Source organism: Taudactylus pleione, unplaced genomic scaffold, assembly GCF_031769625.1.
Source record: "Taudactylus pleione unplaced genomic scaffold, aTauple2 ptg000380l, whole genome shotgun sequence".
NCBI lineage: Eukaryota > Metazoa > Chordata > Amphibia > Anura > Myobatrachidae > Taudactylus > Taudactylus pleione.
In genome coordinates, this window is record NW_028284781.1 from 908362 (window position 1) to 933165 (window position 24804).

Sequence of the window (24804 nt, forward strand, 5' to 3'; positions counted from 1 at the left end):
CATTTGTATGCCAAAAAGAAAGTAAATAAAGCACTATGCGGATAATGAGGAATTGATATATATAATAAGTAATGGTTTAGGTAAGGGTACTACCAGAATGGATGTAACTACCTCTGTGTTAGTCCATCAGTAACAGGAAGTCTGCTTCAGAAGGCTATGCTCTGCTCTTCTGAGCATGCGTAGTGGGACCTCATATGGGCTTCAGTTCCACGGGTGATACAGAGAGCAGGTATGCATCATGTTGAATAGTATCTTTTATAGGCTATACTTAACTTATATACTTATCAGATAATTCAGTATTATCGAAATGCTGGTATATATGTACATAGGGCCTGATTCAGCAAGGGACACACGGATGCAGATGCACGCACCCGTCCGCTGAGAGAATATGCTAATCAATGCACACGCACGGAGACCGCAGCACAAGTTGCAGACGCCGAGCCCAATAGTAAGCCGCCCATCTCTCTTTACTCACAGCCTGATCAGTACGCAAGATAGCGTCAACATCGAGAACCATCGAAGCATTAGCATAATAGTGGTTGACCTAACCTGCCGCAGGATTTTGGCCGCTTTCTGTGTACAGCTTACGGTATGGCTGCGTATGGCGCAGCACCGCCTTAATTATGCACAACCCTATAACGGCGTTATAACGCCTGCGTTTGTCTGACCACCCCCCATCACCACCCACAAACAGAACTTCCTGTCCATCAATTTCTGAAGGGTCTGCGTACACACTGTGTGTAGTCTGCTGTACCATAACCCGATCACAGTGTCTAGTTTGCGAATGCACAGTGCGATGCATGCGCATGTGCAGTTCAAAACCATCGGCCAAGTGCATGCGTTCTCTCGTTTACGTTCCTTGCTGAATCAGGCCCTTAGTTCATTTCTGGATTTAAAAATTTAAGCAACATTTTTCAGGGTTTTTTTTATCTTATTTCTCCTTGCAGAGGTCAAGGTCAACAACAAAGAGTAGTTTATGGCCTTTTTGGATTTCGGATATGTGTAATTTTATTTTTTAATGTGCACGGCTGCAATATTTGCCTTGGACACTTTGCTTGGCATCAGTTATATATGTCGGCAGTTAATGAATTACATTGTTTGAAATCTGTGGTCAAGTAGGGTGGCTGGGTCTTGTAGCCCAAAGGCCAAAAAAAAAAAAAATGCAGGATTTTTTTTTTTACAAAAATAGAGTTTCATTAGGCTACTTTAGAGTCAATATATAAAAAATAGAATATACCCCATGAAGCTTATACCATAGATAAATAAAAAACAGCACTTTGCGTTAAACTGCATAAAAGAATAAACTAAATCATTATTAATTCAGCCCAGGCAAAGACTGGACATTTCTATTTGTAGACAATAGGTTTGTGTGCCCTGAAGTCTCAGTGGAACCCAGTGGAATGCCTGGCATGATTTTCTCCATCTCACCAATATTCCCACTTAATATTTTGTACTATGGCATTTTCCTGTATCGGACATGTATATTTTATATTTAAAAGCAACTGACTCAGAAGTTGGTTACTAGACTTAGATTTCCTGGTAGATCCATCACGCTAGATTACAACACTGGAGAGGTCTATTGTGATTGAGTTAGTTGGTTCAAAACAACAGGAACAAGCTGACAAATTCACCTATTCTAACTTTCTAAGCAAACTTAGTTACGGTCCTCTAACATATTTCCATTGCCAGTGTATCCAATAACAGCTCTGGAAGGATGGTAATTTTAAAATAAATGACATCTTCCCCAGAAATTCTTCCTCCGTTGTGAAGCTACTGTACTGTATGTGTCTATTTGGGGCTGACTCAGAGTTTTGCACAAGTCCGTTCTGCGGATTGATCTTGCAGTTTTTCGCACTGCACATGTTCTGTCGCCAAGTATATGTGTGATTCAAAGCCAGAAGCATCTCTGCCGCATCTCCACATGCGTGCCATGGGCGTGTAGACAGAATTACAGTCTACTCAGAGGTGAGCGCATGCACAGAATCGATGCAGCCAGCTCTGACTACAGACAGGCATAGGGCTGGTGCTAATGCACGCTAATAGTGACGATGACCCCTATATGAGAAGCAGATGGATGGGGGTGGTGTAGGCGCATAGATACAGCCAGCTCTGACTACAGGCAGGCATAGGGCTGGTGCTAATGCACGCTAATAGTGACGATGACCCCTATATGAGAAGCAGATGGATGGGGGCGGTGTAGGCGCATAGATGCAGCCAGCTCTGACTACAGACAGGCATAGGGCTGGTGCTAATGCACACTAATAGTGACGATGACCCATAGATGCAGCCAGCTCTGACTACAGACAGGCATAGGGCTGGTGCTAATGCACGCTAATAGTGACGATGACCCCTATATGAGAAGCAGATGGATGGGGCGGTGCAGGCGCATAGATGCAGCCAGCTCTGAATACAGACAGGCATAGGGCTGGTGCTAATGCACGCTAATAGTGACGATGACCCCTATATGAGAAGCAGATGGATGGGGGCGGTGTAGGCGCATAGATGCAGCCAGCTCTGACTACAGACAGGCATAGGGCTGGTGCTGCTAATGCACGCTAATAGTGACGATGACCCCTATATGAGAAGCAGATGGATGGGGTGGTGCAGGCGCATAGATACAGCCAGCTCTGACTACAGACAGGCATAGGGCTGGTGCTAATGCACGCTAATAGTGACGATGACCCCTATATGAGAAGCAGATGGATGGGGGGGTGTAGGCGCATAGATGCAGCCAGCTCTGAATACAGACAGGCATAGGGCTGGTGCTAATGCACGCTAATAGTGACGATGACCCCTATATGAGAAGCAGATGGATGGGGGGGGTGTAGGCGCATAGATGCAGCCAGCTCTGAATACAGACAGGCATAAGGCTGGTGCTAATGCACGCTAATAGTGACGATGACCCCTATATGAGAAGCAGATGGATGGGGGGGTGTAGGCGCATAGATGCAGCCAGCTCTGAATACAGACAGGCATAGGGCTGGTGCTAATGCACGCTAATAGTGACGATGACCCCTATATGAGAAGCAGATGGATGGGGGTGGTGTAGGCGCATAGATGCAGCCAGCTCTGACTACAGACAGGCATAGGGCTGGTGCTAATGCACGCTAATAGTGACGATGACCCCTATATGAGAAGCAGATGGATGGGGCGGTGCAGGCGCATAGATGCAGCCAGCTCTGAATACAGACAGGCATAGGGCTGGTGCTAATGCACGCTAATAGTGACGATGACCCCTATATGAGAAGCAGATGGATGGGGGCGGTGTAGGCACATAGATACAGCCAGCTCTGACTACAGACAGGCATAGGGCTGGTGCTGCTAATGCACGCTAATAGTGACGATGACCCCTATATGAGAAGCAGATGGATGGGGTGGTGCAGGCGCATAGATACAGCCAGCTCTGACTACAGACAGGCATAGGGCTGGTGCTAATGCACGCTAATAGTGACGATGACCCCTATATGAGAAGCAGATGGATGGGGGGGTGTAGGCGCATAGATGCATCCAGCTCTGAATACAGACAGGCATAGGGCTGGTGCTAATGCACGCTAATAGTGACGATGACCCCTATATGAGAAGCAGATGGATGGGGGGGGTGTAGGCGCATAGATGCAGCCAGCTCTGAATACAGACAGGCATAAGGCTGGTGCTAATGCACGCTAATAGTGACGATGACCCCTATATGAGAAGCAGATGGATGGGGGGGTGTAGGCGCATAGATGCAGCCAGCTCTGAATACAGACAGGCATAGGGCTGGTGCTAATGCACGCTAATAGTGACGATGACCCCTATATGAGAAGCAGATGGATGGGGGGGTGTAGGCGCATAGATGCAGCCATCTCTGACTACAGACAGGCATAGGGCTGGTGCTAATGCACGCTAATAGTGACGATGACCCCTATATGAGAAGCAGATGGATTGGGGTGGTGTAGGCACATAGATGCAGCCAGCTCTGACTACAGACAGGCATAGGCTGGTGCTAATGCACGCTAATAGTGACGATGACCCCTATATGAGAAGCAGATGGATGGGGGCGGTGTAGGCGCATAGATACAGCCAGCTCTGACTACAGACAGGCATAGGGCTGGTGCTAATGCACGCTAATAGTGACGATGACCCCTATATGAGAAGCAGATGGATGGGGTGGCGTAGGCACATAGATGCAGCCAGCTCTGACTACAGACAGGCATAGGGCTGGTGCTAATGCACGCTAATAGTGACGATGACCCCTATATGAGAAGCAGATGGATGGGGGGGGTGTAGGCGCATAGATGCAGCCAGCTCTGAATACAGACAGGCATAGGGCTGGTGCTAATGCACGCTAATAGTGACGATGACCCCTATATGAGAAGCAGATGGATGGGGGGGTGTAGGCGCATAGATGCAGCCAGCTCTGAATACAGACAGGCATAGGGCTGGTGCTAATGCACGCTAATAGTGACGATGACCCCTATATGAGAAGCAGATGGATGGGGGGGGTGTAGGCGCATAGATGCAGCCAGCTCTGAATACAGACAGGCATAAGGCTGGTGCTAATGCACGCTAATAGTGACGATGACCCCTATATGAGAAGCAGATGGATGGGGGGGTGTAGGCGCATAGATGCAGCCAGCTCTGAATACAGACAGGCATAGGGCTGGTGCTAATGCACGCTAATAGTGACGATGACCCCTATATGAGAAGCAGATGGATGGGGGTGGTGTAGGCGCATAGATGCAGCCAGCTCTGACTACAGACAGGCATAGGGCTGGTGCTAATGCACGCTAATAGTGACGATGACCCCTATATGAGAAGCAGATGGATGGGGCGGTGCAGGCGCATAGATGCAGCCAGCTCTGAATACAGACAGGCATAGGGCTGGTGCTAATGCACGCTAATAGTGACGATGACCCCTATATGAGAAGCAGATGGATGGGGGCGGTGTAGGCACATAGATACAGCCAGCTCTGACTACAGACAGGCATAGGGCTGGTGCTGCTAATGCACGCTAATAGTGACGATGACCCCTATATGAGAAGCAGATGGATGGGGTGGTGCAGGCGCATAGATACAGCCAGCTCTGACTACAGACAGGCATAGGGCTGGTGCTAATGCACGCTAATAGTGACGATGACCCCTATATGAGAAGCAGATGGATGGGGGGGTGTAGGCGCATAGATGCATCCAGCTCTGAATACAGACAGGCATAGGGCTGGTGCTAATGCACGCTAATAGTGACGATGACCCCTATATGAGAAGCAGATGGATGGGGGGGGTGTAGGCGCATAGATGCAGCCAGCTCTGAATACAGACAGGCATAAGGCTGGTGCTAATGCACGCTAATAGTGACGATGACCCCTATATGAGAAGCAGATGGATGGGGGGGTGTAGGCGCATAGATGCAGCCAGCTCTGAATACAGACAGGCATAGGGCTGGTGCTAATGCACGCTAATAGTGACGATGACCCCTATATGAGAAGCAGATGGATGGGGGGGTGTAGGCGCATAGATGCAGCCATCTCTGACTACAGACAGGCATAGGGCTGGTGCTAATGCACGCTAATAGTGACGATGACCCCTATATGAGAAGCAGATGGATTGGGGTGGTGTAGGCACATAGATGCAGCCAGCTCTGACTACAGACAGGCATAGGCTGGTGCTAATGCACGCTAATAGTGACGATGACCCCTATATGAGAAGCAGATGGATGGGGGCGGTGTAGGCGCATAGATACAGCCAGCTCTGACTACAGACAGGCATAGGGCTGGTGCTAATGCACGCTAATAGTGACGATGACCCCTATATGAGAAGCAGATGGATGGGGTGGCGTAGGCACATAGATGCAGCCAGCTCTGACTACAGACAGGCATAGGGCTGGTGCTAATGCACGCTAATAGTGACGATGACCCCTATATGAGAAGCAGATGGATGGGGGGGGTGTAGGCGCATAGATGCAGCCAGCTCTGAATACAGACAGGCATAGGGCTGGTGCTAATGCACGCTAATAGTGATGATGACCCCTATATGAGAAGCAGATGGATGGGGGGGGTGTACGATGCAGCCAGCTCTGACTACAGACAGGCATAGGGCTGGTGCTAATGCACGCTAATAGTGACGATGACCCTTATGTGAGAAGCAGATGGATGGGGGTGGTGTAGGCGCATAGATGCAGCCAGCTCTGACTACAGACAGGCATAGGGCTGGTGCTAATGCACGCTAATAGTGACGATGACCCCTATATGAGAAGCAGATGGATGGGGGTGGTGTAGGCGCATAGATGCAGCCAGCTCTGACTACAGACAGGCATAGGGCTGGTGCTAATGCACGCTAATAGTGATGATGACCCCTATATGAGAAGCAGATGGATGGGGGCGGTGTAGGCGCATAGATGCAGCCAGCTCTGACTACAGACAGGCAACCGTATTTATTTCTGAGCATGCAATGTGGCTGCATCAGGGGTTGATATATGTGTGACTCTGAATCAGACCCCCTATTCCCATTAGTATGGGTACACACAGGGCCAGATTAACAATGGGGCGGATGGAGCTACAGCTCCAGGCCTCCACATAAAAATAGGCCCATTGTCATGACTACATGATGCTGACTGGCCATCTGCTCTCCACACGGTCAACCATAAATCATAAGCAGTAAAATTGTATTTTTATTTACCTCACAAAATTAAGGATTTTTTTCCTTTTACATATTTAGGGAGACATTGGAGCAGAGAGTATAGGGGGGTACATGCCCACATGGCACTGGCCACACCCACACAGCACTGGTCACACCTACTCTGCTTCTCATAATAGGCCCTTTGGTCATTTTCAGCTCCAGGCCCATGTGGCCATCACTCCGGCCCTGGGTACACACATGGCAATGTGTCCATGGTGATTCTTTCAGATCAGAGAGGCTGGTGGATTGGGACTTTCCTTGCTCCTGATTGACCAAATATAAAAACTAGATTCCATACTGCAATATTCTAATGAACACTCAGGGGTGAGGAGCACCGGATGCCCACAGAGCCGCTTATAGCTGAATCAAATTTTACTGTGGTCTTATTCCAATTACACACATTAAATACAGCAATGTGCACTTTATCCACACAGAAACCAACGGAATTAAAATAATAAAATGTGGCACAGATGACAGCGTCATTATCTACAGCAAGGATGGGGAACCGAGGGCCCGAGAGCCGCATAAGGCCCCCGGAATCATTTGGTGTGGCCCTCTGAGCTATTTTCTGCTAGCTTCATCTGGCAAGCAGGGTGCCTAGATTGGCACCCTGCAGCCAAAATCTATGCAGCACTGTCGCCTGGAGCGTCCTTAGGACGCGTCAGATGGTCACACTGCTGCCCTTACAGCGCTCCGGAGCATCCTCAGGATGATCCGGGCATTGCTGTGATCACCGGCGATTGTGGTCCCACCTCCGTGTGACATCACATGGAGGAGGCGTGGTCTGCACCAGGCCCTCGAATAATGTAAAATATATATTAAAATGGCCCTCGGACACAAAAAGGTTCCCCACCCCTAATCTACAATATATCACAAATTGCTTGTGACTTAAATACATGAGGCTCCATTGAGCGGTTCTGGGAAAGACAATATTATATTATGAAACGAGTGGTAATAGTGGGCATGGCTTCAGGACTGGTACAAGGTTTCTCTGGGCCATAGTCAAAACTTCAATCTACTGCCCCAAACCACCATCAACACCCACTTCCCAGCCCCACAGATGAAAGTGTATCTTATAAGTTCCACAGCTGCCACCTGCATTAAGTACAATTTTGTGGTAGGCAGACTCAGCGGAGCCCCCAATATTCTAGCGCCCTAGGCAGCTGCCTAAAGCTGCCTAATAGTAGAGCCGGCCCTGCATGGCTTTAAAGTGACCTATTTAGTTTAGTCAGTATGCGCAATTTATCATGGGAAGATAAACCCAGGCGTGTGTGGCTATGTATGTGCACAGTGTACAAATGGGAACATTTGCAGACAAAAATATAACCTGCACCTCAGCATATATACTGTATATAAATGGACGCAATAGAGTATATACTTTCTTCTCTTTGCATCAGACTAGGAACCAATACTACCTTACTACCTGTCTGAACTCTTATAACCTTTGGACATAACTCTGTTCATCTCTATTCTACGTTCCTCTCTCTATTGTACTTTTACTTGCGACTGCCAATATGTGGAATATATGCCTATAAGACTTTTTTGGCCATTAGGTCTACTGGAAACCTTCATAGACTTATTTACCTTGCAATAATAATCTGCTTTACATGATGATATTATACATATGGTGCAAGAGCATTTCATCTGCCAATCTTGGACAACAATGATTTAAAATAAATTTCGTTTTTTTAACTGATCTTTGTGTTTTGTGATTATCAGATTATACAGGGAATCCACTATCATATTATATTGAGTACCCAGTATCAGAATATATGGGGTATCCACTATCAGATTATATGGGTTATCCACATTCAGATTATATGGGGAATCCATTTTCAGATTATACAGGGTATCCACTATCATATTATATTGAGTATCTGCTATCAGATTATATGGGGTATCCACTATCATATTATATGGGTTATCCACATTCAGATTATATGGGCTATACACTTTCAGATTATATGGGTTATCCACTTTCAAATTATATGGGACATCCGCTATCAGATTATATAGGACATCCGCTATCAGATTATATGGGTTATCCACTTTCAAATTATATGGGACATCCGCTATCATATTATATGGGTTATCCACGATAATATTATATTGGGAATCCGCTATCAGATTATATGGGTTATCCATGATCAGATTATATGGGGTGTCCGCTATCAGATTATATGGGTTATCCGCTATCAGATTATATGGGTTATCCACGATAATATTATATTGGGAATCCACTATCAGATTATATGGGTTATCCACTTTCATATTATATAGTGTATCCGCTATCAGATTATAAATCGTATTCAATTTGAGCAGACCCACGATACTTTTCTGCCTCCCGGACTTTTTGCCTACATCGCATGTTTTGTAGGCGGAAAAGTATCGCGTGCGTGCCTACGTATCCCCGTATTCAATTTGAAAGTATGCGAAAATGGGACCCGGCGAAACTTAAACAGGCGGAAAGTACTGTCAGATTTGGGGAAATCAGCCTGACACCCCCCAAAAGATGCTCCAACATGGGGATTAGCTATGGTCATCCCCGATTTGGTTTGCTGAAGGTATTTGGTGTTTTTAAACGGGCTCAATAGCTGCTAAATAGCGTTTTGTTGTGCAGAATAGTATTCAGGAGTATTTTTTGCAGAAAATAACTTAACCTAGCAAATTTGGGGTACTTGAAAATGGGGGTCAGCATATTTTAAAGTTGCTAAAGTTAAATTTAAAAAATCTTGAAAAATCCACCTGCCGCAAGGACCTGCAATCAAAAAATTCATGGGGCATACTTGGGGACCCCCCCAGAGTCAAGTTTGCTAGTTTTTATCTTTGTCCCCCAACATTTTTTTTTTTTGCCCCCAAATTCAAAGTGATTTTTTGGGGTGTTCTTAAGTGGGTTTTTTTTACATTTTTGACACAGTTTACCTTTGGGGGACTGTCTAAACGCTGTTCCCGCAACGTTGCACCACAAAACCCCAATTCTGCACTCTTTTCCGCCTGCTATTCATAGGCGAAACTTTAACGCCTATTACATTGCATTGACTTTCCTCCTAGGCGGAAAGTCTTTCAAATTGAATACGGCGATACTTTTCCACCTGGCGAAATTATGTCATTGGTGAAACTTTTTCGCCGATTCCGGCTTTTCGCCTCAAATTGAATACGGGCCTATATTGGGAATCCGCTATAAGGTTATATGGGTTATCCATGATCAGATTATATGGGGTATCCACTATGATATTATATTGGTTATCCATGATCAGATTATATTGGTTATCCATGATCAGATTATATGGGTTATTAACTTTTAGATTATATGGGTTATCCGCTATCAGATTATATGGCATATCCATGATCAGATTATATGGGTTATTCACTTTTAGATTATATGGGGTATCCGCTATCAGATTATATGGTTTATTCACTTTCAGATTTTATGAGGTATCTGCTCTCAGATTATATGGGGTATTTACCATCAGATTATATGTGTTATCCATGATAAGATTATATGGGTTATTCACTTTTAGATTATATGGGGTATCCGCTATCATATTATATGGGTTATTCACTTTTAGATTATATGGGTTATCTGCTATCAGATTATATGGATTATCCATGAACAGATTATATGGGTTATCCACTATCAGATTATATGGGTATCCATGATCAGATTATATGGATTATCTACTATCAGATTATGGGCTGGATTCAATTAGTCACGAAAAGATGTGGTTTTGGCAAAAAGTTTACACTTGTGTGGACTTTTCACCAAAAATGCATATCGCGCTATCCTGTTAGCCAGGACTTTTCGCACATGTGAACTTTACGCAGTTTAAATACGGATTATTCACTTTTAGATTATATGGGTTATCCGCTATCAGATTATATGGTTTATCCATGATCAGATTATATGGGTTATTCGCTATCAGATTATATGGGTATCCATGATCAGATTATATGGGTTATCTACTATCATATTATGGGCTGGATTCAATTAGCCATGAAAAGCTGCAGTTTGGCGAAAAGTTTACACTTGTGCGAACTTTTCACCAAAAATGCATATCCTGTTAGTCACGACTTTTCGCACATGCGAATTTTGCGCAGTTAAAAGCTGCAAATAGTTTTCACCATCTCAGAGCAGGTGAAAAAAATGTGCAAAAAAACAATTTTGACCTACAAATGTGGGGACTTGGTCCTTGGACCCCCACCCCCCCTCATGCAAAAATATTTTTTAAATTAACTTAACTCCCCCTATTAATGACATGCCATTTATTGGGTCAAAATGTAAAAAGTGTTGGAAAATGGGTTTAAAGTAGTGTGGCAGGTTATTAGGGGGGCTGTACGGATGAGACAAATGTTTTTGGGATTGCAGGTGGCTGCAGCAGGTTTATTTTTAACTTTTTTTTTAAAGTACCTAAAAGGACACAACAATATATTTGAACCCATTTTTATGTACCCCTAATTTAAGTGCAGCATTTAATTTGCCCCAAAAACCTGCTTTATATAATTTTTTCCACTGTTAAAGAAAAATGCACATAACAAACATTTCACACAATTTAAAAACCCCAAACACTTTCATTTTGCCCAATAATACACTTCTAAAACTATTACCCAATGTTAGTTTACCTTTTGTTGTGGTCCAGGCACATTTTCTGGCGCACAGTTTACCGTATTTTTTCAGAGGAATGCCGCATTGCGTCTTTTGTAATAGGATTGCCCGAAAACCTGCTTACGCGATAGCATCGAAAAGTGACACATTCGCGCAAAGGGTGCGTAAAGTTTGCACATTCGAAAACTTACTGTTTTCGCATTTAATTGAATCTGGCCCTATATGGGTTCTCCACTTTGATTAAATTTGTGCCCTCCTGCAACTTTCACTAAATGCATTGTTTGCTTTTGAGACATGGTAGAAAAAAGAGACATATTTGTTCAGTGCGTGGTTTTTAAGACTACATTGTACTGTCTGTAATGGATATCTAGAAAGTAATGTTCATATCCCATGGTAATAAAAATAAGAAATCTACTAAGGGATATGTAGAAAAGGCTGAAAATAAGATAAACCAATAAATGAATGTACTTTAAAGGCAGAAATTCCCATTATAGTTAATGGAAGAACACTGTCAAAACCTTAAACTAGTCCATAATTAAGAGAAAACCCTATGAGGTTTACAGTTTTGTCCTATTGGATCCTGCTGTGTGTGGGTTGCTATAAAATCACATTTCACCATCACCTAAATGTAAAAAGCGCTCTCTGGGTTTGTGCCATTCTGCATTGAACGCATGACTTGTCTTTACATGGCATACATTGGCAGGCTCCAGGAAAATGACGCCTTCAGTGACAGGGCATTCAAGCAAGTCAACCACGGTCAGGATGTTAATGAATGGAAAGTAGACACGTTTGGTCACATGCAGCATGCAGGCCGGTTACAAGCTCAGCATGATATTCATTGTTTTTCACCAGTGAAACATCAAAATGTAAGCGCCGTACTAAGGTTTCAGATTTGATGCTAACAGGACCTAATGTCCTACGCCAGGCTCACCATATCCAATGATCTTATCCTTCTGTTGGTGATTTTTTTTTTACTCCAAGCAAATATTTCAAAAATAAATGTTTTTCAAAGCATTCTGGTGTTTCATTCCTTTTTCTAATGGATTGTACAGCATATACAACACAAAGGGGGATATTTAATAACATGGTACAATGTGCACAAAGGTATTTTGACCGTCAGGAGCCAATCTGATTCTGTCATTTTTAATAAAGTTCAGAAAAGGTAGGGCTACGTCCATTTGGTTGCTATAGGTTACCGCACACCTCTGTACAAAGCTCCATGTTATTTATGAAGCCCTAAATAATAGGGAATTTAAAAAACTATTTTAAATATTACAATAATATATATATATATATATATATATATATATATATATATATAGATGTTAAGGTATATTATAAGCTGCTCATACCCAGACTATTATTGTAGAATAAATACATTTAACATTTGGGCTGTGGCTTTAATATGTGGTTTCAAATGTTCTAATCTTGGGTCTCACTGGTAAGCAAAATTATGACAATGATTTTGTGTAATGATGGGAACATAAATACATTGGACAAGGAGAAACAGAGAAGGGAAACAGAGGGAGACAACATAACACACACATAACATAATCTCCCAGCACTGCTCCTCATCTCCGGACATTTGTAGAATAACGAGGGGAGGGGGTCTTTGGAGAATTAACTTTTCTATAAAAAGTAGTTTTTTTTCTCTTTTTGTATACAGCACGATATAAAAAGAATAAATATATCGGTTTTAGAAGAATTTACTGTTCTCTTTTAATAGCACAGAGAGAAAAAATATACTAAATATTAAATGATGCCCTCTAAGAGAAGCCACACTAAATAGGCAGAGGCAGAGTAACAACGTACATGGGTTAGTCAGTCTTTTGTGTGACCATCACAAAAGAAGGATGGGCAGCCGTTATTTAAGGCTCACACCCTTTTGGCTGTAATAGCGGAAAAAAAATCCTGGCTGAAAAACAATTCAGCGTTTTCATTCATAAATGTTGCATCTGTAGCCTCGTTGGAGTAAATTGTTGACAGATCACGCCAAGCACCTATTACCCTCCCACCATGTAAACAGCATCTACTTCAAAACACACCTAACAACTTGGTTGTATTTGCATAAAAGGAGTTATAAAACCAATAGTAAGAACTTAAACTCCTACTCTAACAACATATTTCAAACGTAGATTAGATAGAGCACAATGTATTATTCAGTGTAATAGCTTACAAATGACTTGCAATATTTAGCATACATTATAGGATCTGACAAAAGCCAACGCGGCATATGTTCCAGGGCCACTGACTGTTGGCCCTTCTGTTAATAAGGCCACCTCAACATATGCTGGCCAACAGTTCACGAATATGGATCTTCTGTGGTCTTGTTCCTTAGGATGCCTTTTCAACATAGCATTATTATCATGTAAGGTGAAAGGGACTTTACATTAAGTATTCAGAACTCTATAGTATTTGGAAATAGATTTTATTTTTTCACTAAAGAAAAAAAACTTACTATGTTTTAAAATGATAGATAGATAGATAGATAGATAGATAGATAGATAGATAGATAGATAGATAGATAGATAATACTATATATATATATATATATATATATGTTTTATTTTTTTAAAGGATCCATTTATCTATGAGTCAACAAAATGTGATGTAATGGTAACACAGTGACCGTTTGGGTCGGAATTTATGGGAAAAAAAGTGTTTATTTCAGCTTCAAACTGTTTAATATCATAGTTATCTTCGCTGTACAGTATATAACCATTTCATTGCCTGATTATATGGTTTGCTGTATGTATGCTACATGACTATCTCTAGCCAGATGGGATATTTGTATGTGTCTAAGAAGACATGAAAATGTGTCTTACATAACAAATTTGGAGTGTCTCTCTATGGACATGGAGTAAAATCTTTGCATCATTGCATCAAACAATCACACCAGTAGGCCTTTTAGTTACAGTGTGTTAGTCTGGAGTATAGTTATTATATCTATGAATCTTTAAATATGTGATTTTTAAGGCAGTTTTATGAGTAACAGGAACAGCATCTACCTTTATAGTATAGGGGTGCACGGCATCTAATGCTGATTGTCACAGTGCATTGTGGGGGATTTGGCAGCAGAACAAAGGGGGGTTAAAGCAAAGAACTGAAAGCTATTCTGAACACAGAGAGGTTAAAGGGTGAACAGGTGCACCCGCAAGTCAGTCCCCATTCCTTTAGCATTTAGAATTTTGAATAAGTGTTACCTCTGATATTTTGTAAATTAATGAGGCTGATATGTCAAATATTACACAATGTAACAAAAAAACAAAAACAAACACTAAAAGGATTCAATTTCCTGCATGTGGTGTAGTTTTTGTCTCAGAAAATCAACCAGGTCTTTAACATATGCTCACTCCTGGCTCTGAATAAACCGATGGCAGAGCAGCAGGGAGGTTAGTGAGGTGGCAAGTCAGGTGAGAACGGGCTGAAATCTGCATCATCCAGAGCCAATGTAGCAGCACTAAGCGATGCTGATCACTGAGGCAAGTTACAGAGGCAGATTTCTAATCACCTTTAATGGGAACAGTGACAACTAGCATGCACGCTCAGAGCTTGTGTTTACAAGACACTCCCAGAGCTGGTTTATAGCATCTTAAAATACCATAACATTAAGGAGAATAAAAGCTGATGAAATAAAACCCATGACATTATCTAATAAAAATGGTAATTAAAACACAACGTGTTTCCTGTGCTTTTTCAGTACAGAATCTCATCAATTAAATTCAATGGTAATAAATAAGACTATTTGTATTTTTTTTTGTTATGTCCAAAAATGTAAACACAAAATTACTCTACAAAATTAATTTAACAATCTTTATTTATAGCAACCCAACTAGTAAAGAAATAATTCTGGAGTTGTGAATAGGCTGTTTAGTTTCTACTGTGGTGATTCCAAAATACCCCAGCATTTACTATTACTAGCAATTTTTACTATAATTTTGTAATAATATTAGGGAAAAGTGTACAATTTTCCAGAAGCAAACACAAATCATATTTTATATTTATTATGATTAAATACAGCCTTTCTATAGGAAAGCATACTTGGACAGCTGTAGATTAATAAATATTGCAAAAGATGAATTTGAATTATCTTTGCTAAAAAGGTGTTAACAGTATTATTTTTAACCCTTTCTTCAGACACTACTATAAAAAAAGAAAAAAAAGAAAAAAGGTTGGCTTTAAATTAAAATATAACTAAGATTTATGCTAGATAATAATTAAATTATGAAGGTACTTTTTGTCAACAAAGCCATAATTTCAGTATTCATGTACTGTAGTGTACAGTTTCCAGATTATTAAACAAACCATTACTCATTATAAAATCAATATTGATTTAACCAATGTGCCCCCAGGAGATTTATCCAAAAGGTCACATAGAAAAATGTAAACATTTTACTGCTATGTAGTAAAAGAAAAAAAAATATATATATATTAATTAGTAATTGGAAGTGTTACATGGAACTTTTGGTGTGCTGATATTTTTACTATAAACATGCATTTGCTATCTGAACTCCACTATTAATTTAACAATATATGCCTCATGAGCTTTAAAGTTTGTATCTATAGAATATACACAGTAAACTACACTAAATGTTTAATTAATGATGTACAATATCTCTGCAATGATCAGACAGCATAAAAAAAACAAAAAACAGAAATTATCACAATGTAAGTGTGTGCTGTGGCATTGATGTGAATTACTATAAATAAAATAGAAAATTCAATGATATGTTTTGCAGGTCAGTGAGTCACTTATTATATTTTCCTAATTTAAAGTTTAGTAAATAATAAACTAAAACCAGTACAAGCATACTAGCATAAATTCAAGAGAGAGCCAAATAACACTGACATAACACTGTTGTTCAATCTGTCACTAACTGTAAAAATATTAAAAAACATAAAATAAAAAGTAAAAAAAATAGAATCCCTAGCTAACATTTAAATTGCTTTAAATTACAACATATTATAGTAAACTAAAATCTCAAATTAGTAGAAAATGTTGCTCATTGTTATTCAACAAAAACTATTTACAACATTGAAGTAATATTAAATACATCAAACAATGCATTTAAAATAATACTGCTAAAATGTGTCCTGTACATAACCATTTATTTTGCATACAGCAATCATTTGGTCAACCTTATTATGTGTTGTAGTATTTAATATTGTAATTCAGAGCCAAGTTTCTAGGTTTCTCAAAGTGATCTCTACCCATTAACTCTTGCTTTGCTGGATAGAGTACTCAAAAGATTGTTTATTCTCTACTAGACATTGTGTCCTCAGGCACAGTCTGTGCAAATTCCTTACTAGGTACTAACTAGGTTACATTATATTTCACCAACAATAAGCAATGAATAATAATAAAATTAAATAATAATAATAAAATTAAATAGTTCAAAAGAAAAAAACTAAAATAATGTGTTTGTTTCTTGCATTTGCTTAAACCTAAACAGTGTATATCTATATGTAGGTTACCTGGTAAGTGCTTGTGGCATCTGTATTGCTGTCAGTTCCCAAAGCAGAGAGCTTCTCTTTAAGTTTGTGGTGGGACCGATGGCGCAAGCAATAAATGACACCAGAACCAGTGAGAACCCCGATTATACAGGCGATGGAGATAAGAGTGAGGATAATAAATTTCGTTGAATCTTCTTCCTCCAAACGATGAGGCAATAGCTTCAATTTGCTTTTCTATAGGAAATGACAGAAAGAAGTAGAAAAAGAAGTCAAATACAGGGTCCACAGCCAATTCAACAAGTGGATAATATCTCAAAATAATAAGAATAATTAATAATTATAATAATAATAATAAAAAGTTATTTCCTCATCTTAACTTAAACAATAACTAAACATAAACTCTAGGAGCTATGGATATTTTCAGACTAGGCGTGCATAGAAAATCAGTTTAAATAGACATAATACTAGGACCAACCTTCCAAACATTTGAAAGTGAAATAAAGTGCTAGATTTTGGAATAAAATGCTGAGCACACTTGTACCTGATGAGAGGAAGCACTGAGAGGTAACACCAATCCGTGGGTAAGAGTGGGAGCAACACATAATCCAAGGACTGCGCTCTCCTTGCATCCATGCGTAAAGTTGTCCAATAATTCCCCCTCATTAGCTTCATTATAAAGGTGTATTAGCAACAATTAAAAACCCAACAGGAAAAAAGCGTGAAAAGCCTGCGCAGGCAGATTGCTACAGGGCTCTGTGGGCACCCTTCCCCGCTCACAATTAGCAGAGAAATGAATTGGGGAGCAGCCCTGCCTGCTACAAGATGAGGACAATTAGCAAACTCTTTCCAGCACCTCATTTCGCGTGCTAACAAAATGGATTTTTTTTCCTCATGAATGCCTGCCTGGCCTATTCATTATCTCTTGTCTATTAGTAATTTTCTGCTCCGTATTCAGCTGGCCGGCTCTTTTAATGTCCTCCTGTCTCGCAGTGTACACAGTGCCTCTTATGTTAGACCCGGTCCATTTTTATCTTGGCACCATAAAGGACACCGAAGCAATTATCGCCAGTCTTGACTGTAAAAGCTTGTCATTAATTAGCCTCCTTGCCTTCAGTGCATCGGATTAGCTATAGCATAGGCTGAGTTAATGGAAATGGACATTCAATAAGACTCCCAAGCTCTTCTCGCCTGTTTTTCGGAGGAGGAGGATTGTTAGGTTTGGCAGCCCCAGGAGGTGGATAGAAAAAGAGAAGAAAGAAGGAGGAGGGTGGGGAGAGATTGAAACCCCCTCTAAAAAATGAGCAGGAACGGTCTGAGATGCATGTGTGGCTGAGAATCCAGCTCATTGTCAGAGGCATGGAACAAGTCCCCAGTGGCCCCACCCTGTGGGCGATCCTCCCCTTCACCCCCCAGCACAAAGCTATAGCCATGTGTGTGTGCACCCCTAAAACATAGCCATCTCCCTGCTAGACACATTTTTAACCAAGTCACAGAGGTGAGGGGATCCCTTTTTGCTCAAGTACTGAGATCCACCCCTTCTCCACTATTGTCTGCACATAACAGGCTGCATGCAACTCTCTGATGCTCCAACTCGCTCACATATGGAAGGGTTAAATGAGACATGAATATCCACCAATAACATGTATAGGGGTTCTGATGAGTGACACAGAAATCACTACAAAGGATAACTTTCCCAGGCTCCCTGCACACCCCTGTGCTCTTGTAACCCAGCTCTATACAGATGTGTGTGCGTGAGTAGGGGGGGGTTCCACACTCACAGAGATTTATATCACATTTTATTGTCGATTAGATAATTATTAGCTACATTACATTGATTTACACTGTCAGATCTGACCCGTTCATTGTAGCATAACTAGGGCTGCTAGTTCTGCACACAACATAACAGGCAGGAGAGAGCTCCAGGCAACCAGAGCAGCCAGTGACTAGCCAGACTTATTACACTGTGATGATCGCAGATGGAAGTATGTTTGGAAGACATATACTGTGCGAAGCTTAGCAAATGCAACCATCGGAATGGATTGTCATGATTCAGCTACACTTTATTTATTTTTTGTAATGTAAATCTTGTCTCATACACTGTAGACACTCCTTGCATTACCAATGCACCATGTCACATAAACAAGTATACAAATCACAATAAATCATATCTTCCCTTTGATATACTTAAAAATCCAGACATTTTTTAGTTAAATATGTTCTTTTCTGGCTCATAATAAGTGCCCACCTACACAGCCCTGTCCAACATCCTCTCTCCCTGCCAAGCAAGCTCATTGAACTGTTACACGTCTTCCCAGGGATCTATTCATCCTCTCAATCAGCGGGTGTGGGTGCATTGGGGTTATATAGGGAATAAAGGAGAATAATTGACAATTCTTTAAATAAAAAAAAATAATATATATATATATATATATATATATATATATATATATTAAGAACACAACTGCATTCTGAATTTCTGATAACCCTTTCGGTGCTATAAATATTCCACATGCAGCAGTCAATGCAACTGAACTACTGTAGTTTTCTATGAATTGAAGCAATGCCTACACCTACACATTGATAACAGTAATAGGCTTGCAAAAGATAATACTTTGCATGTTGGCTTTCCTTAATTCCTCAAGCAAAAGCCTCCATAGTTCTCGAGGTTTACCTTTATCAGATATAAGCAACTTATGGCTGAGTATTTATGGTACTACAAGTCCCAGCACAATCTACTAAGAAGCTGCTACAGCTTGCAAACCAACAAAAGCAGGGAGCCACAGGTCACCTAAACAGGCCTAATAAAAAGATACATTGTATAAGCCACTGCCATACAGTACTGTGCATGTGGGAGGAAGGAGCAGGATTTGGGAAAACATATGTACAGTATGGAGTAGATCCAAGCTCTTTATACTGAGTGAACCATTAGTTTGAAAAATAAACTCAAAATACGATTTTTTTTTTACCCCTGCATCTCGCCATATGCTGTTTGCTTATATTTCTACTATCTGTTTCATTTTAACTATCTTTACAATATAGACACCTAAGGCACCATTAGTTTCTATGCAGATAATGTAAACAGATAGAGCTAGATAAATGCTTTATGATCAGTGAATAAAACTTATTGATGACATTTAGCTCTAGTAACTCGCACACTTGTCTCAGAGAGGCCCAAAGAGCAACACTGTGAGGTCTCTATTACGTCATACTAGTAGGGATTACACAGGACACACACAGAAACAAATGTATATGGGCATTTATACTTTTGATAAGTAGCTACTTATTAGGGAGAGACAGAGATTAGAGTTTATACTCAATGTTACACTATGGATGTGTGAATATACACTATATTCATACTTGCCTACTTTTGAAAAAGCATTTCAGGGAGATTGTGAAAGCAGCACCTATGAGTGCGCTGTAAAGTGGGCGTGTACTAGTACATCTGAGAGGCGTGTCCTAAACCTGACTTACATCCAAATGTAAATGAGCACAAAAACAGTCAGTTAGATCTACTTGTTGATAAAAACACACTAATACTTTTCAGAAAACGCATGTAACCATAGGGATCATTGTGCCTTATAACCAATGCAGGGAAATTATACTAATGATCCCATTTGAATGTATATATTTCTGTTTTTTTTAAATATATATAAATGTTTCATAATGGGGGTAAGGTGCAATTAGGGAGATTGCTAGACTCCTCAGGGAGTCAGGGAGATTGCTACTATTTCAGGGAGTCTCCCTGACAATGAGGGAGAATTGGCAAGTATGACTACTGTATATTTCTCCCCATATGTCCATCTACCAAATGCTCCCAATCTATATTTAGTAAGTAAGATCAATGGTTGGTAAAGACCAAGTAGCAAAATGGGCCTAGTTTCTCAATGTGGTGGATGGAGCTAGTATATGTTCATTATATACAGTATGTTAATGAATTTTCGTTACTTGACATATGAAAATTAAACCAAAATACTTCAGCATCTTGGCCATATGTGTAGTGATACTAGTGGTCAGCTGTTTGTTAGAGGGAAGCTGGGAAAAGCCTCAAGGAACATATACCCTGTAAGGTGTAAGGAGTTAAGTCCTGTAGTGTAACTCCAGAAAACCTCTGTCACAGCTAACAGAAGTCAGAATTCACTTATTATCTGTCTCCTGAGTTCTGCTGTGAGAGAACAAAACGTCAAGGTGAAAGGTTACAATCTGCATTTAAATGGACAAGTTTTTTTTGAGAAATGATAGTGCCCATGTGTCACAGGTCCTGTTTAATAAAGGCCCTGGCTGTATCACTAATCACATGTGCCAAGTTCCCCAAATCTCTCAGTACTGACAGCCTAGGTTTTTATTATCATTTCATTGCAATCATCTGTTTTGTGGTATACAAAGTGTTAAATGCTGTCAAACCGTTGTATGCATCATATCTATCTATCTATCTATCTATCTATCTATCTATCTATCTATCTATCTATACCAAAAAATCTATCAACAATATATCTTACTTGAGAAAAAAAACAAATTTATAGAATCTGAAATGTAGTGATTATTTTAATGTATCTATCATTAATATCTGTATTCTATCTATCTATCTATCTATCTATCTATCTATCTATCTATCTATCTATCTATCTATCTATCTATCATCTCTCTATTTGGGGGGATGTACTACACATCGCATCTGCGATGCGGTACAATCCGCCACTTATCGGCAGAGCCGTAACTAGACTTTTTGGTGCCCTGTGCCAGAAAAAGCATTGGCGCCCCCCTCATTTTTCAAAGGGACATAATGCACCCAAAAAAGGGCCAGGCTTCATGGGGAAGGGCCAGGGAAGAGATAGGAGAAGCCAGGAGATGCTGGGAATGAAATAAGAGGAAGCTACAAGCAAGAATGATAATAAACAGAAATTTGACAGGCCCAAACAGCGCCCCCTGACTTGTGGTGCCCTGTGCGATGGCACCGGTCGCACTACCCTAGCTACGGCCCTGCTTATCGGGTACATACCAGTGTTACTTACACTGGTAATAACCTAGATATGAGATTAAAATCGCAGCAAAGGACAGCTATCCTGCTAAGAGCTGAGCTTTACGACAGAGAGACTTCCAGGTTTAATACCAAGAAGTCCCTCTTCACATGCGCAAAATGGCGTATGCCACCACGGGGGACACTGGGAGGAATCCGATTAGATCCCTCCCACAAGATTTGCAAGAAAAAAGCACATAAGTGTCTCTTGGGTATTGCAATGAAAAGATGGTGTAAACCACCGGATCCAAGATCCGGAATGTATCACATTCTGAAGCTTGGTACATATGAGAAATGCTGTCAAACCTTGGATCGCATTTTTACTCATAGAACAGCCTGCATCTCATATCTATTGTATCTATGTATATATCTATGTATCTCATATCTATCTATCTATCTATCTATCTATCTATCTATCTCATATCTATCTATCTAATATTTCTCTCTCTCATATCTATCTATCTAATATTTCTCTCTCTCATATCTATCTATCTAATATCTCTCTCTCATATCTATTTATCTTATATATATATATCTCATACATGCCTACTCTCCCAGAAGTCGCGTAGCTTCCGATGTTTCGGTTAACCCCCCCTGCATCCACGGTAGAATAGGCACTTCCTAGTGAAGTGGGCAGAATAGGGAGAATTTCCAAAGCGATCAGGGATCTTCGAGTAAGGGGCGGGGCTTAATGATGCAATTCTTCAAGAATAGTGTAATTTAGCCCCGCCCCCTATTTAAATGTGTTAATCGATACAATTCACCATGAGGGGGCAGGGCTTAATGATGCAAAACATCAGGTCCCACCCCCATCGCCGCCCACCTTGCAGATCGTAACTGCGATTACGCACGTAATCGGCTGATTGCTGTGCTCTGCACATGAATGACAGTGTGCAAAGACTCCACTGCGATCGGGACTATGCAGACCCATCGCAGAGCGATTGACAGGAAGTGACAGTTTGGGGGTGGTGATGGGGGGGCGGGTGGCTGGCGAAACGCAGGCACACCAGTGCGTTTGAACGCCGTTACAGGGGCGTGCATAAATTAGCAATGCCATACGCAGCTTGGGCTTTCACTGCGTGCGATGAGGTTAGCAATTCCTGAGTAAGGTCTGACCTTGTGCAAGTGTGCGTGAGTCTGTCTATCTATCTATCTATCTATCTATCTATCTATCATCTATCTATCTATCTATCTATCTATCTATCTATCTATCTATCTATCTATCTATCTATCTCTCCCCCCTAAGCTTTTTATCACCTATCTATCTCTTACTTAAGAACAAGCTAATTTATACTGTATAGTATGAATTCTGGAATATAGTGATTATTTTAGTGTACACTGTATATATAATTTTCCTATGAATCCACTCTGTCAGCTCAAATGTGACACTCCTTCATATTCCATGTTCTTGGAGTAAAATGTGGATGGTGCAATCAGGACTGTGCTAGGAAGAAGCCTGGGTTAATTAGAGGCGTCCTGTCAGGAATCAGCTCAAATTGTGAGAGGGCTGTTTAAATATTAATGAACATGACATTTACAGTCAGATGTTTTCTTAAAGTAGAGCACTTCCACCCAGGGCTGGGTCAGCCTCTTACAGTGCTTCATAGAAATGTATTAATGCAGTAATATCATATCTTACTGATCTCCATGACTATGTAGCAGTCATGTATTATATCAATAATATTAAAATACTTTCTTTTTATAGCAGTTACTGACTGTGTAGTGATGTGACTCACTTTTTATTCTCCATTTTGCTTATTATTCAAGAAGAAGCGGGTTTGGTGGATGCAAGTAGCCATTTTTGGTTTCAAAATGGCTGCAACCAGTATTACATTCAAATCACTAAATGATCAGTTGTCCATACATACCTACAGTGCAAGTCAAACAAAAACTAGAATAACGCTAAGTTACATATGTAAACTCCCTGTCTAACAACTTTTCATTATTTAAGTGCTTAAATAATAATATACTAAAGATAGCCCACTGCGTTCTGCAGGTGCCATGTCATGTATTAACTGCAATGGTAAATGGTGTAGTATAGATGGATGGGTCTGTGTGGAGAGAGATAAGATGAATGCCACAGTTAAAGATATTGGTCAATATTTCGATTTTCCATGAATAAAAAGACAGGAGGTCTTTGAAAAACACGTGCTTAAAGTCACAGTAAATAGCAGTGATTTTTTTCCCCCCTATTATTGTCACCATTAAAAGCAGCTTTTAGCCACTCTCCGGCAAGACTGGTTATTTCTATAGGGGTCTGTGTGGTTTATTAAGAGGTTTTCCTCATGTATTAATGACATCACATGTACTAACCCTCACCCAGCATCCCCCATATGTCAGATAGCAGGTGAGGTGTTGCAGGCCCTGCTCTGGGGCACAGTGCTGTGCATCCCTATTAGCAGAAAGAGCAGGAGGCAGGGTGAGGTTGCAGACCCCGGGTGTGAAGATCCTTTGTATGGAGAGAGCCATTGTTCCTCTGTGCAGAACAAATTGTACTTGCAAATCTACTATTCACAGCCCCCTCCAAACTCTGGGTAATACAGGGAGGGGGCTACCCATTGGTAATAGGTTCCTGCTCAGTTTGGACATGCAGCTCTTTGTATGCACAAGTATATACGGACTACATGCATGTGTTATATTATATGGGGTTTTTTTACTATTCAAAAAATTGTCTTAATAAAAACTAGACTACATCTTTCATTTAAAATATGCATTCATGTAAATATAATCTACAAATATATTATGTACAGATGTGTAATGCATACTGAACATTTACATATGTTGTTCTAGACTCCCATCCGTGATATTCTTGTTGATATATTTGTCTTAGTTTTTGTTCTGCACACACAGCAGCCAGGTACACACCACACCTTAGGGTCCTGACTGACCTACGACAGAACATTTATATTGTGTGTCACAATATTACTTGACCTTATCACCAGCATAATGCAGGTCGTATCTAGGCAATGTTCCAGATTATTGATGAAATTAAAAGACTATTAAATTACCTTTGTAATACCCCAGATCAGTCTAACAGATTAGCTACTAGCCCCCAACGTTCTAGGAAGGTCACATATAAGGC

The 24804-nt window shown here is 40.8% G+C and overlaps 1 protein-coding gene across 1 annotated transcript in view; it reads right to left on the bottom strand.

The window, feature by feature from the left end:
* Positions 1 to 24804, bottom strand: part of PTPRN2 (protein tyrosine phosphatase receptor type N2) — a 1246087-nt gene that overhangs the window by 170312 nt on the left and 1050971 nt on the right. Inside the window, exon 13 of the mRNA XM_088445425.1 lies at positions 16730 to 16942. Within this exon, the coding sequence (XP_088301551.1) occupies positions 16730 to 16942 (213 nt within the window). The remainder of the gene's footprint in view (positions 1 to 16729; positions 16943 to 24804) is intronic.